The following is a 14689-nucleotide window of genomic DNA, read 5'->3' as shown; positions in this document are numbered from 1 at the left end:
TCCCTACCTCCTGGGTTGCCTCCTCAGCCCCAGTCTGCCTGCAAGTGACACCCGGACCACACTGAGAACCCTTTTTATGGGATGGTACCCAAGTCTTTGCAGGCAAAGGATGGCACAGAACCCTACAGCTGGACCTTGGAGGCCACACATCTCCTGGTCATCTTCTCGTGTCACAGACGAGGTTCCGGCCAGAGAGGGGCTGTGATTTGCCCAAGGCCACACAGCCGGCCAAGAGCTGAGCCACGATCAGACCCCAGAGCCAACTTTCAGCCGTGTTCCTTCTAAATCCCACAGCGCCTCGCAGACCCCCTTCAGCCTCCCCACAGTGGGACCCCCTCCCGCAAGCAGCCCCACCCCACGACGCCGAGGATCTGCTTCCCTCCAGGGAACCTCAGGCTGCAGAACCATCTCTGGTCACTGCCAGTGACAGGCACAGGGCTGGGACCGGAGGGCCGGGCGTCAGGAGCCGCTGCAGGACCAGGACCTCAGAACGGGTGGCGTGACTGTCACCCGCCCCAGACAGACGCCTCCCTCGGAGCAGCCGGCCCGCGTGCGCGCGCACGCACGTGTGAGCCTGCGTGTGTGCACGGGTGTGCGCCCGCCCGAGCCTCCCGAGCGAGAGGAACGCGTGGCAAGCTGTCGGCAGATGCTGCCAACGCGCAAAAGGGTAACTGTCGCACGCGACGCCAACAGACAGACCTCTGGGGATTCATTTGGCTGTTTTGTGATTATTTTTTTTACAACTTTAAATACGGAATATAAATAAATTTTACATTTAAAAAATAAAAGGAAAGCCCCCAAAAATATAATCACCGACTTTTCAAACTGAAGGAAGCAGATTTGGGAGGGGGGAGGGGCGAGTGCAGCGGGAGGGGGGAAGGGAGGCGGAGCTCAGACCCCACCCCTGGGGCCCCCGGATCTTCTCCCTTTGCTCCCCCACTCCCAGCCCAGGAGCTGGTTTCCGGGGAGGAGCCGCCAGAGGCGGAGCTCAAAGGATCTAAGATGGGGGAGCGGGCGGGGGAACAGGAACCGCCCCATCCCTTGGAGACGTCCTCTTGGGTTTTTCAAACCTGCCTGGAAGGAGGACTGTTTGAGCTGAGGACTCGGGGAGATGGAGGCCGGATGCACAACAGCGTGCCTCCCCGCCAACACGGGCTCACTCCCGTCCGACCACTCCAAGCCCTGGGCTGGGTCGGGGCACAGCAGTCCACACAGAGTCTTTTTGTGTCAATCAGGGAAAGGATTCCTTTCCTTGAGACATCTGACCTCCATCTGCCGGAAAACTGTCATAATAAATATACACATTGGCCGTGTTTATGGTGTGAACCGTGATCCCTGCATGCAGTGCCATTGTGCAGTGCACACCCTGCACAACCTTACATGGCAGTCTTGGCTGGGCTGAGATATGATGGGCAGGCCCCCTGCTGCCCTGGCCCCTCATCTTCTGCCTTATGGAGCAGTGACTGGGGTTATGTGGGGCCTCAATGAGGGGTCCAAGAGCCCCTTGGTGGAGCAGACTGAGGGCCAAGAGGAAGATGCAGGGTAGAGGTAGAGAGATGAAACAGAGGAGGAAGTGAAGGGGAGTGGAAGGAGGCGGTGGATGCCCAGGTCACCATCTACATCCACTTCCAGAGCAAACTTCAACTCTTACCCATCTGAGAGGGTGCGCGGCCGCCTGGCGCTCTGGCCACGGCCGCCCGGAGGAGTCCACATCTTCAAAGATGTCATACGTATGAAAGGAAAGGGAGCCCCTGCGGCAGAGGGGACCCGGCAGAGGGGATGGGCGTGGGCACTGCAGGAGGCTTCCCCAGTCTGTGCTCCGCCACGTGGTCCCAACCACAGGAGGACGAGGTACCCGGCCTGCCTGGGGGTGTTGCCTTCAGAGCCGGCCGGGGGACCGGGCAGCGGAGGCCGCGCCCAGAGATCCTCAGGGCCACGCGCAGGGCTTCGGGCTGACCCACCGCGCGGGAAGAGAGCCCCTGTCCCCAGACGGTGGCCACGCCTGTCTCTCTTGCACCCTCTTCCGAGGTCCTCGGGGCAGGAGAGGAAGCCAGCGGCAGAGTCCAGGTCCTTCGTTTCCTTCTCGAGCTTCGGGGCCAGACGCTGGAGGCGGCCGAGGGGAGCCCCGCTGGCGGACGGGTGGACGGACGCGGAGGGGTGGGGGAAGCACCATTGGCCGTCCGAATCAGGCATCGAGACAGACGGACGAGGGGACAATATTATGACTCCAAGGACCCCATGGGGGCGATACCGCAAATACCATATTAAATAACCCTGTGGGCCAAGCAGAGGACATGGGGAGTCAGAGACAGACTGGGGGGCGTCCCATGCTCACAAGCCCCCCTGGCCGGGGACGGGGAGCCGGGGTCCACCAGCGCCCCTGATTTCCAGCCGGCTCGCTCAGGGCTGGGAGAGCTGAGGGTAGACCTCCCGTTCTCTCGGGGCTGCCACACAGCTGGGCTGGGGTCTCCCAAGCCCCCCGTCACCTGCCCCATGGAAAACAGCGGATAACTGGGGGTGGGGGGGAGCCAGGGTGTGGCTTAGAGGCTGGGTTTTGTATGGAAAAATGCCTCTCCCCCAGCATTTTCCCATACAAGGAAACCCAGGGCAACGGAGCTCAGTCTCCGGCCTGGCCCTCACCTGCCCACTCTCTGCAGATGCCCCTAGGCTCCGAGGGTCTCCTTCAGTGCCTTCTTGTCATGCGTGTGCTTGAACTTCCGGTGCTTCCCCTTGGGGGGCCGGCGGACGCGCACCGTCCGAATGGTCACCCGAGTTTGAGGCGTCTTGGCTGCTGGAGGGAAAAGAAAGGTCTTGTCAGCAGGTGGACGACCACTGTGGAGGGTCTGCCGGCCTCGACCAGGGCCTGCAACAGACCACCCAGATCCTCAGGGCTGAGAGCAGGGGCGGGAGGGAGTCTGCCACCAGACCTCCTGGGTTCAGATCCCAGCTTCTCCACTCACCAGCTGTATGTCGCCCAGGGACAATGCCTGAACCACTCTGTGCCTCAGTTTCCCCATCTGGGAAATGGGAGAAATAAGACCGCCAGTCTCATAGGACTGGGGGAAGGAATAAACAATAGGATGCGCAAACACAGAGGGGGGTAGGTTAACAATGGCGTCAAGTTCTTTGTTGGCCCCCTACTGACGGGCCCCTCGACCCTGGCCTGGACTCCCATCTGGAAGCCAATCAAAGCAGGCAGAGGGCCGGCTGCTTCCAGGGTGAGCCTTCAGAAGGCCTGGCAGCTCCCACCTTTGTGCTTTGGGGAGCCCTGTGCCCCCCCCATAAGAAGTCTGGCCACCCTGCTGAGGAGGCCACGTGGGGAGGAGAGGCCTGCACCCCACAGGGAGGGACAGAGGCCCAGCCGTCCCAGCGCCCATCCCGCGACCGGCTACACCCACAAGGGACACCAGGGGAACCGCCCGGCTGAGCCCAGCCAGCCAGAGGCCCAGGAGACAGAACGAGCGGCCACTGTCCTCGTTAGGCACTAAGTTCCTAGCAGGAGGCCATTGGCCCGCGCAGCCGCTCTCATTCACTTGTTTCTTATTTCCTCGGCTTGACCCTCGAGTGAGGTCCCCCCCCAACCTCTCAGCCCCTTCCAGCCATGTGACAGGGGCCCCTGGGCTTTGGGCCGGAACCACCCCCAGGAGCTGGGACTTCCCGTGGAGGTGCCTGTCTGCCTGCCCTCGCTGTGCAGCAGTGGCCAGAGCTCGGGCTGCGGCCAGGCCGCCGGGTTCAACGCTGGGCTGTCCCAGGTGTTGGCTGTGTGCTTGGGGGCCAGTCACGTCAACTCTCTGTGCCTCGGTTTCCACATCTTTAAAGCTGAGATGACGGCAGCCCTGGCCTCCCAGGGTTAAGAGATAATACATGGAAACCATGGAAACAGCCAGAAGCCCTTAGCTAGCGCCTACCACACTTGTTTATCCTCACAGCAGGCATAAGGGTATACATTTAACAGAGGAGGAAACTGAGGCAGACACAAGGATCTGAACCCAGAGATCTGTGTCTGGAGTCCATGCTTTCAGCCACTGGGCTGTGGATCACAGCGCCTGCGAGACCTGTCAGGGTCAGCGCTGATGTCTCTTCCCCTTGGGCCCCCAGGGAGACACCTGGCAGTGACAGCTTCTCTGCCACGCTCAGGGCCTGCCTCTTCCTGGGAGCCCTCCGAGATCTCCGCAGCCCATAGCTGTTTGGGCCAACACCCGAACTCCCACCTCATAGACACCAGCTGCCACGAGGCGGTTACCCCATCTCTGCAAAGGGACAGATTTAGGGACTCAGTTGGGTCCCAGCTCCCCTTCAGGGGAGGACACCCAGGACGGCCACTGAAGGACCCAGGGAGGTTCTGCTCCAGAGACGAGGCCATGAGCAGGACGCTGGGCTGGGCAAAGTCCGACTGGGCTCAAGGTCGTCACGCAACTCCCGAGCGACCGAGCAGAGATTTGAGCCCAGGAGGTCTGACACTGACCATCACATCACAGGGGCCACACCCCCAAACCTTAGCCCAGGGACAGCTGCCGGGCCGCCCTCCCGCCCGCCTGGGGCCGCGACGCTCACACTAAAGCGACAAGAGTTTACAACTCTTCACATCAATCAGGTGACTGTGCAGCACGGGAAACCAGCTCGGAAAACTACAGGAAATAAATGCACGCAAAAGAGCCCCACTCTAAAGATAAAAAGGAATGTCCTTTTTCCTGAATAGAAAAATAGTCCTCCACGTTCACTCGGTCAATAATTCACACCAGGTCTGTTGAAGCTGTGACGTGAGCAGCGCCCCAGGGCACCCGTGTCCCCACTGGGCTCTGAGAGCAGGAGGATGAGGCTCCGGGGGGCCCCACCTTTGGGGGCTTGTTAACAAGAAGGGCTGGTCAGACCACCTGTCCCCCGAGTAAAGAGAGTTACTGAAAATCAAAACCATCACTTGTGTGATTGTTTTGCTCATCTAATCGAATTAACTCCATGATTCTCCTTTGATCCTTACTGCAAACAATCGAGGGAGGAAAGAGAGCAGGACACTGTCTAAAGAAACCAGAATTAGACGTTACAAAGCCTGGCTTCTGGGCTAGGCTTTGCCGCCGTGCAACCGCCAGTAAGTCCCTTAACCTCTCTGTGCTCCCATTAATAACACTGAAGGATTCACTTGCAAGGTCATCTCTCTGGTCTATTCCAGCTCTAAAATTTTAAAATCCCCCCCCCCCCCAAAAAAAAAAGATGAGGGAGGTAAGAGCCAGTGACAGCCGTCAGGGGAGGAAAAAGCTAAGAAGAGAACTTCAGGACACCTGGGTTCCAGCTATAGCCCTGCCTGGGATTGGCTGTGTGACCCTTGGCTAAGACCTCAGCCTCTCTGGGCCTCAGGGCACCTCCTCTGTAAAATGTGGAGGAGGCAACTGGACCAGACCATTCTTTCGGTCCCTTTCAACTCTTTAAGTCAAACTAAGCCCCTGAAATTGTGAATTCATGAAATCCAGGGAGAGGAACAGAACCCCGGTTCCACTTATCCATCTGATATCCTGTCTGTCACATCCCTGCTGCGTGGCTGCCCAGCCTTCACTTGCACACCTCCAGCAACAGGGATCTCACTACCTCCCGCACAGACAATTCCATCTTGAACCCCTGACTGATCACCAGCTTCTGCGTATGTGGAGTTAGAATCTCTCTCTGATGACTCTCCCCACGGGTCCTAATTCCCCCACCAAGGCTGCAAGCAATTGGTTTGATTTCTCATCCCCAGGACAAGCTGTCAAATATCTGAAGACCATGTATGTGGGGTCTTCTCTTATCCAGGCCCCAGTTCCTCCCACCATCTCATGCACTCACTCAACAAAGTAGGGGCTGTGGAGCAAGACTGAGATGGAGGCTGCTCTGGACGGGGTGGTCAGGGTGGACCTCTCAGAGGAGGGGGCTTCTAAGCTGAGACCCAAATGAAGAGAAGGAGCTAGGCTTGTGAAGAGCTGGGAAGTGAATGTCAGCCAGAGTGGCATGTGCCAAGGCCCTGAGGCAGACATTTATTTGGGCATTCAAGGCCAACCTGGCTGGGGCAGCATAAGTGACGGGGATTGGTTGGCAGTAAGGCCAGAGGGCCAACCGGGGGCTGCATCCTCACAGGGCCTTGCAGGCAGGGGAGGAATCTGGATTGTTCTCAGAGAGATGGGAAGCTTCAGATGAACTTAGCCAGGGGCATGCCTGAGTCACTTTCCCCTGCCTGCTCATAAAAGCTGCCACATGAGAAGGGGGCTGCCCGACTGAGCAATTCAGAGGCAGCCCCTGACCCGTGGTTACCTCGCTGCTCCTGGGAACTCCCGGGGTTTCGGGTCACGGGTCGTGCGGCCCCCACCGTCTCACACTTGCAGGCCAGGTGGTCTTCCAAGGTCACTGTGGCCTTCTTGAAGGTCGGCTTCTTCCGCACGATCTCAATCTTTCTCACCTGGAGGACAGACCCACCAACATCCCTCTGTGAGGCCACAGGGGCAGCCGGGGAGCCTGCCCCTGCTCTTCCACCCCGGTGTCCCCGGCCTTGATCTTTCCTCGAAAGCCCGGACAGCCACACAGCAGACAATTTGGCCCAAACAATAGCAGGACCTTGCCCTCTGCCCTTCTTGTAGCTTTTCCATCAAAACAAGCCCTCCTGACCCAGCCTCCGGCTTTGCCGCAGCCCCCCTCGGTGCCCCCAGAGAGGGAGAAAGGCATTTCCGGGTTGAGCATGGAGCCTGTACTGTCCTCATTCCAGAAGCGCCAGCCAAGGTCAGGGGCTGGGCAGAGGCGGAGAGGGTTGTCTGGAAGGAAGTGGGGGGAGGTGGTATCCAGGAGGGAGGCGGGAAGGGGAGCCAGCTGTCAGGTATCCATCCACAGCGCTGGCCGCCTTGGGCACAGGCGATACCATGGCAGTGGGTGGTAGTAGGAGTGACATTTGTAATCTCAGGCCTGGGGCCCAGGCCCTGGGGGGAAGGTGGGCACGAGGAAAGCCACGGCTGGCCGCAGGGCAGGGGCGCATGGCGAAGGCGCAGAGCATCTGGCAAGAGCGGGTGCCAAGCCTGTGCGTGCCCACCGCCCCACAGCGCGGGCCACCCTGAGCTGATGCTCAAGCCAGGCGGGCCCACCCAGGGGTGCAGAAACCTTCCCACGTGATCAGAAGGCAGCTGAGGCTTCTCCGGCCCCAGCCTGCCCGGCGCGAGACGGGGGGCTCCCGGGACAGTCTCTACTCTGAAACATCCTGTGAGTCACAGTGTGTACCCGAAATTTCCAGAAAAGAGGCAGGATTCAGCATTCTGACTGTACCGGGGCTGCCCCAGGAAGGGCAGCGTCTGTCCCTAGAGGGTCTCTACCCTCTTTGTTAAAAGCACAGCTTGTCAAAAGAAATGCGCAGGCGGCAAAGACACAGGGCCACCTAACCCAGCCATTCTCTGTGGAATGGAGAAAACAGGGGCGAGCTCTGGGGGCACCAAGCAGCTGCCCAGAACATCCTGAGGGTCCTGCGAAAGTCTGCAGACCTGTCTCTTCAGGGGCATTTTGGGATTTTATCCTTGTAAAGAAGGAAGCAGTGTCCTTTACAACGTCCCCCACCCAGCCCTGCCTGGGGGTCTGTCTGTGGCTTTGGTGACAGCGGTTGGGGCAGCCTCCGAGGACTGACGGTGGCCTCGGCGCACCTGTCCAGAGGGAGCTTCCCAGGGCGGGCCTCCCTGGACAGAGCCCAGGGCCGGCCAGGAAGCCTTCTGACCCGCAGAAGCCGCGGGGACCCGCCCCAGAGGCCGGCGGCGGCCGTGGGCCTGCGCACCTGCACGGGCCGCAGCTGCACCTGGGTGGGCCGGCACTGCACGTGGCGGTTGTTGCAGCAGCCGGAGCAGCGCTGGACCTCCACGCAGGGCGGCCACACCAGGAAGTTGGCGTTGGTGCGGTCGATGAGGCGCCGGGAGATCTCGAACACCTCGGTGCGAGTCTTGCACTCGGCGATCATGGCTGGCTCGGCAACGGCCAGGGAACCTGAGGGAGGGAGACCTCCGTCAGGAGGGGGCCTGCCCGGAGGCCCCACCGGCGGGAGAGCCCAGCGGGGCACCTCTGGGACTGCTCTCCCTCGATTCCCACCTCCTCCAGCCCTGGGGTGGGGGTTTCGAGCCCTGGCTGTTATCAGCCGTGGAACTTGGGCAGGTGCTGGTGAGCTCGAAGCCTCAGTTTCCCCATGTGCAAAATGGGCATGCTGAGATCTACGCCCCAGAACCAGCATGAGAATCACGCGAGACCATTTAGAATACATCCTGTCTGGTCATAGCTCTCCCATTGCTGTTTCACACTGTCCTCCAGTCTTGCATGACTGACTTAGCCGCCCAAATCCACAGAGTGAGGAGCGGCACTCAGGCCCCTCACCATCACCTGGGTCCCCCAGCCACTGTCTACAGTGGGGACTGCAGGTGGGTAGAGAGCGGGAGGGGCTTGGAGGGAGACTCGCCTGCCCTTGGAAGGTTCCCAGAGACATAGTGATGGACATTCTCCTTTTGGTCTCAGCGACAGAGCAGGAGGCAGGGCCCAGGCCGCAGCCCTTAGCCACAGCAGAGACACACGGCCCACCAGGGTGGCACTGGGTTCAAGTGACAATGGCTTTAGGGATCCCAGCCCTCCCACTTACTAGCTGTGTGACTTCAGCTACTTCTTTACCCTTTCTGGGCCCGTTTCCAACTCTATCTAAAACTCCGTAAAATAATATCTACCTCCAAGGCTGAAGTAATCAATAAACGAGCTTAAAGGCACTGTAATTAGAAAACTGTGTTTTGGGGCGTGATGACTCCACTCCTCACTATGTGGGATCGAAGGATACAGGGTAACTTCCTTAGCTCAGCCCAGTCCTGAGTGTCGGGAGCCTCAGCTGGCTGTACGCCCGGGCTCGCCGTCCCCAGCTCCCACCCCAGAGGGGCCACTCTCCTCACCCCAGTCTCACCTAGGCTCCTTCTCCCGCGGGATAAGCTGTCCGGCTCGCCTCCAGCATGGGACCGCGTCAGATTCAGGTCCAGCTCGGCCCCGTCTTCATCTGCAAGAGAAGGGTCAGTACATTCTCATAACCGCTGGCTGGCCCGACCACGGGGCGAGGGGGGCTCCGATGGGGGCTCTGGGCAGGCAGGAGGATCACCTCTCGCCACCCCCCATGGTACCCCACTCCAGAAAACAGGCTCCCCTCCTGGCTCCCTGTAAACCCAAGGGTCCCAGCTCTGAGCAGTGGCCCTCCCAGCAAACCCCAGGGTGGCCACGGGGCTCAGCAGGTGGTGGGGCCCTGACTGCATCCCGGGGGGGCCTTCAGCCCCACTCTGGGCTCTTCGGCCACATTCTTGGACAGAACCCATGTCAATGAAGTTAAAAATAACCCATCCCCTTTGCTACTGTAAGCGAACCCTCCTCGGCCTCCAGGGCAGGGCGAGGACCAGAACTCGAAGGCCAGTTTCCAGTGCCCCTCCGCCCAGCGTTCCCATAGGAAGTGCTGAATGGAGAAATTCCCAGAATCCCCAGGAGGGACCAGCATGCCCTGGACACAGCCCCTCCGGAGCCCCGGACAATGGCCCAGTTGGGCGGGAGAGGGGGAGGGCGGGAGAGGGATGGGGGTGGGGGCTGTGGGGAGGCAGGGCCTGCTGGGATGGGGGGGCCCTCGCCCCGCGTCCTCCTAGGCCTCCATCCCTCTCCGCTCCATCTCTCCTCGCCCTTCTCTTCCTGTCTCTCCCCCTACAACCTTTGCCCCGTGTCAGCCCTAAGTTGTCCGTTTATTCCTGAGCTCACAAACCACAGCCCCTCTCTAGCCTGGGCTCCCCATCTCAGGTGGCCAGCGCTCCTTGGAGGCATCCCCTTCTCTCTAGAGAGGGCGCCAGAAGCTGCGGTGGGAGGCGAGAGTTAGAGAGGAGGACAGAGCTGCTCGCTGAATCGTGGGCAGCCCCTTCTCTCCGGGATGGCTGAAGAGCAGGCAGATCAGCTGAGGACGTGAAGGACAAGCTCCTGCCCGCTCCACGCAGCCCGTCGAGGCTCACGCTGTCTCCCCAGCCCACTGCCCACCCACCCCACCCCCACCCAGTGACGAAGCTCCTGCTCATCCGGGCCGGGCTCCCAGGGGTCCCGTTTGGAGGAGACCATCCTGAACTGGTGCCTTTCCGTCTGGCCTACTGCTCCCACATCAGCACGTCTGTCTGTCCCTCCCTCTCCCTTCCTTTCTCCCTGCCATCTCTGGAATGTCCCTGGTGAGGAGGAGATGGGGAAAAGATGTGCTTTGTGGAAAGGTTAAGTTGATTAGGAAAAAAATAGCCACATGGTTGCCTCGGAACAGGCCTGCTATTGAAAACCCCGTCTCCAAGATTCCGACCCCCACCCGGGGTGTGGAGGGGCTGTCCGAAGGTGGGGGCCAAGGGCCTTGGAAAGAAACAGCAGAAAGGCTAAATTTGGAAGTTGCCCCATTGTGTTGGCCAGGGCTGGTCAGTCGGGCATAGGGTGGGGGGTGTGGGAGATGTGGGGTGGGGGGCCTGGCGAACAATAGGTGGGCCCAGCTGGGGCCCCCTCCTGCCTGCCCCACCAGCTCCCGGCAGAGGCGGGCGTGAAAGGCCCCGGGAATGCTTTTGAGAGGCAGCCAGGGGCCCAATGGGAGAGAAACAAAGGCAGGAAATGCTGTCCCCCGTAGATAGCAGTCTGGGCAAGGATTACAAAGTGACAGAGACAAAACCCCAGAGGGAAGGGGAGCTGGGGTGCAGGGGGGGTGCTGAGCAGGGCTCCGGGGAACAGGCCAGAGGTTAGAATAGAATGGAATTTGCTCCGAAGACAGCGTTTATAAATACATTCCTGACCCAGCCCACCAGCCCCGCCACGTGTGTGTCACCAAGCACGTGCCCATTCTCTGAGCGAGCTCTCGGGATGGGCAGGGCTGCCCACTAGTCGAGGCCAGGTGTCCCTGGGAGACCTTGCAGACCGGGCCCTTGGCCAGACGGGCAGGGAGGTGGCTCCTGCAGCAGCACCCTCCCCGACTGGGTCTACACCTGGATATACACTCAGCAGGGCCCTGGGCGCCTCCCCCTGCCCCCCTCCTCCTGCACCCCACCCTCTGCACTGAGCCAGAGCCACATGTGGGTGCTTCTCCTGCCACACCCCAGGTCCCAGGTACCAACCCGTCCTCTTACTCAGCCCCGCCCTGGGCAGGTGTGGCCGCGCCCTCCTGGGCTGCTGTGGGCCTCTGTTCTCTGGATGTCGAGGAAGTGGGGATGCCCCTGCCCCTGCCCCTGCGGCTCCCGAGGACTTAATGGAGTGTCAGAGCAACGGACGAGGCTTCCATTTACCTACGGAGTCTCCGTGCAGCAGGCGCTGGAGGTCATCGAAGGAGCGGATCGAGTGGTCGCTCAGCATCTCGTAGAGTTCCTCAGGAATGGGGTCCCCCTGCCAGGCAGACACCGGGGGGGGGGGCCACGTGAGCTCAGAGTGAGGGCTTTCCAGTTGAGGCCCTCTTGCCCCAACACACACACTCCCTCCTATGGAAAGTTCCCGAGGGCCCCTCGGCCACGGGCAAATGGACAGTCAGGCTGGGGGCAGGCGAGGGGCAGATCCCAGGCCTGACAACCAGGAGCACGAAGGCCTGGGGGCCAGAACCTGCCGCAGCCTCTAAGACCCAGCTTGGATGCTGCACCCCCCCACCCCAAAACGGAAACCCAGCATGCTTCGCGTTAGACTTGATCGTGTGCGTCCGTCTCCCCATCACACTACTGGCTCCGGGCAGCTCCCCCAGCCTCCTCCTCGCTGCTTCCCCTCCACCCCTCCCAGCTAACGCCAGCCAGCATTTGTCAGGGGAGAAATTATTATCCCCATTTTACACAGAGGCTCAAATAGGTGACATTCTTTGTCAGAGTCCCAAGCTGATGATCACAGAAGCCGCATCCAAACCCAGGCCTTTCTGATGGCAGAGCCCGTACCCGAGCCTCCTGGGCACGCGAGGCGGCTAGCAAATGCTCACAGAGTCAGATGGTCTCAGGAGGCCACGTGTACTGGTGATGTCTACTTAGTCTCTCGCTCAAAAGAGGAGAGAAGGGAACCCTCAGATGTGACTGGGAGACCCGAAAGTTTACCCACGCCCCATGCCCAACCAAACCCTATTTTTAGAGGCCCCCTGGCCTCTTACCAAAACACTTGAAACTGAATAAGCACTTTAACAGGCCCCACTCAGAGCCCGGCTTCCTCCAGGGAAACCACAGGTCCCACAATGACACGATATGAGCCCGATAGGAAGGTCACAGTCATGTCCCCCACGGTCCAGGGAGACCCGAGCGGCTGACGCCAGAGGCCCTGAGAAAGAGGTGAGGGCAGACAACAGACAGGCGAAGAAGTACCATCCACCCACCCAGCACCTCAGGGCAGGGAAAGGCACGAGATGCTGCTGTGTGTCCGGACTCACACCCATGGAAACACACACTGGCACACACGCACAGCGTTGGCACGGTCCTGTGGAAGGAGCCCCGGAGAGGGCGTCAGCAGACCTGGCTCACTACTGTTGAATCTTGGGTTGAACCACTCCGTGCCTTGGTTTCCCTGGATTAAGAAGGGAGGAGCTCCTGCTCCCACTGGTTCACTGCTCCATGGACTGGAGTCCTCGGCTGAGCCCAGGCGCCCTGCCCGCCGGGGAGGGAGGCATCTCGCTGCGTGGCCGCCCCAGGGGCTCTCCCCAGAAGCTCCATCGGGAGCCTGGGGGTTGATCAGTTTCTAGCCTCCCCCAAAGCCCCACTTCCTCAATGCTCATCATGGAGTGGGAACGCCTCCTCCAGGGCACCACCATGTCCAGCTCCGGGCACCCAAGTAGGCCCTGGAGCCAGAAGACCACGGGTGAAGGGGAGACATGATCGCTTTTAAAACGAATTCCTTGAAACCCCTGAACCCCGCTGCTTCGTTTGAATGTGGAGTTTACAATCCTGCCCGGTGTCTGATGGGAGGTTCAGGCAGGGGAGGGTGGGGGCCGAGCAGTCAGCCTGGTGGGAGTCAGGGTCTTTCCTTCAGGGTCCAGGCTGCACAGCCGGGAGTGGGGGGCTGTGTGTGCAAGACGGGGGAGGGCCGTTGGCCTCACTGCCCCTCCCTTTCTTCCCCCCACCAAGGAGACCATGCCTTCAGTGGTCTCCCAACATGGACCCCGGACCCAGCCCACAGAATAGAAGGCAGGTGGCAGGTGTCCAGGTAAGACCAGGGCCGGCCGCTCCCCTGGGGGTTTTGTCAACCCCAGAACCGGTCCTAAGAGCTGGAGTCCATCCTCGTACCGCTACTAACCGCCCTGTGACCTCAGACTGGGCACTGCCCCTCTCTGGTCCTGGCATTACCTGTGAATCAAGGGGCTTGAAGAACATTTGACTCGATTCTAAGTCTGCCTGGGGGTGGCAGGAGAGGCAGCAGAGGAGAGCCAGGGTGGGGGCGTCCAGCCAGGTCTCCCAGGCTATTTGTGGACTAATGATTCAATGAACCCGCCCCCCCCCCCGGAGAGGGGCCCAAAGGCTCAGTACCAAATGGCACACAGCACTGGTGCCAGGACTTCCTTGCCCACTGGAGAGCTGGCTGCAGCTGCCAGCCACGGCAGAACAGGCAGACCCCCAGTCAGGCCTGGCGGATGCCCGGGCCGGCCAATGACTCAAGGGAGATGGCGTCTTAGGGAAACAAACTCAACCCTCCAAGGCAGAGTGGGGAGGAGCCCAGGAGAGAGACTGGGAAGGTGGGAGACACACAGAGTAGGTGCTCAGTGAATACTGACAAAATGCATGAAGGAGTCTACCCTTCTCCAGAGGGGGTTCTCTCCAGGATGGTTCGCCCACCTCCTCCACCAGGAGAGCCACCTGGGATATCCTCCCCACCCCCCTCTTAAGAGCCCACTTTATTCTAAGCAGAGAAGCCATCCTGTGAATGCTTCTGGTAACGTGGCCACTGGACGCCCAGAAGTCACTCAGAGCCCCTGGATTTGGTAAGAATCCCACAGCCCACTTTTGCAAAGTGCTGACTATGAGCCAGGCAGAGCCAAAGGCTGGACTAACTACCAGTCCTAGAGGCTGGCACTATTTTTACCCCCATCTTCCAGAGGCGGAAACTGAGGCTCAGGAAAATTAAGTAAATGGCCACAGGTCTACTCGACTAGTAAGTAGCCAAGCCAGGTCCTTCCCTCTCCCAGCCCGCAGCGCAGCTTCCGGCCTCCCCTCTCCTCGGTCATCTTCAGTTCCTGTCGGCTCTTGACCCCTGTGGCATGTCAGAGAGCAGTGGTTCTCAACCAGGGGCCCCCAGGGGACAGGGGCCACGTCTGGAGGCACTTTCGGTGGTCACAACTAGAGAAGCGCTACCGGCATCTAGCAGGTGGAGGGTGGCAATGATGCGCAGCACCCTCCTATACACAGGATGGCCGTCCACAGTCAAGAATTATCTGGCCCCAAATGTCAACGGGGCAGAGGATGAGAAACTGTGGCACGTGCAGGAGCAAGGGCTTCAGCTGCCAAGGAAACCTGAATTCTTGGAGTAAGTCTTTGAACAATCTAAAATCTCAGCTTCTTTATCTTTTAAACCGTGCTAATAATACCTCACCTGGGGTCATGGGGAGGGGTAATCACCCAGCAGAGCAGCCAGCAAATAACGGGTACTTAACTGAGCTGTCGCCATGATCACCACTCACTCCTTCAGTGTGGCTCCTGTGAGGCAGCACGCAGGCCCAGGCCAGCAGTGCAGGACATTT

General features: G+C 60.1%; 1 protein-coding gene across 3 annotated transcripts in view; it reads right to left on the bottom strand.

Moving 5' to 3' along the window:
* Positions 1 to 696: 696 nt before the first annotated feature.
* Positions 697 to 14689, bottom strand: part of PDGFB (platelet derived growth factor subunit B) — a 19671-nt gene continuing 5678 nt past the window's right edge. Inside the window, exons 2-7 of one of the 3 annotated variants that reach the window (XM_046646751.1) lie at positions 11286 to 11382; positions 8924 to 9013; positions 7769 to 7974; positions 6277 to 6421; positions 2641 to 2788; positions 697 to 2274 (exon numbers count right to left, since the gene is read on the bottom strand). In XM_046646751.1, coding sequence (XP_046502707.1) covers positions 2664 to 2788; positions 6277 to 6421; positions 7769 to 7974; positions 8924 to 9013; positions 11286 to 11382 — 663 coding nt within the window. In that variant the 3' untranslated portion in view covers positions 697 to 2274; positions 2641 to 2663. Of the gene's footprint in view, positions 2275 to 2640; positions 2792 to 6276; positions 6422 to 7768; positions 7975 to 8923; positions 9014 to 11285; positions 11383 to 14689 lie in introns of all 3 variants that reach the window. The other 2 variants (XM_046646750.1, XM_046646752.1) reach the window with 2 other exon arrangements.

Source organism: Equus quagga, chromosome 19 (genome assembly GCF_021613505.1).
Source record: "Equus quagga isolate Etosha38 chromosome 19, UCLA_HA_Equagga_1.0, whole genome shotgun sequence".
Taxonomy (NCBI): Eukaryota; Metazoa; Chordata; class Mammalia; order Perissodactyla; family Equidae; genus Equus; species Equus quagga.
The sequence above is the reverse complement of the archived record's forward strand: the minus strand, read 5'-3'. Positions and strand labels throughout refer to the sequence as shown.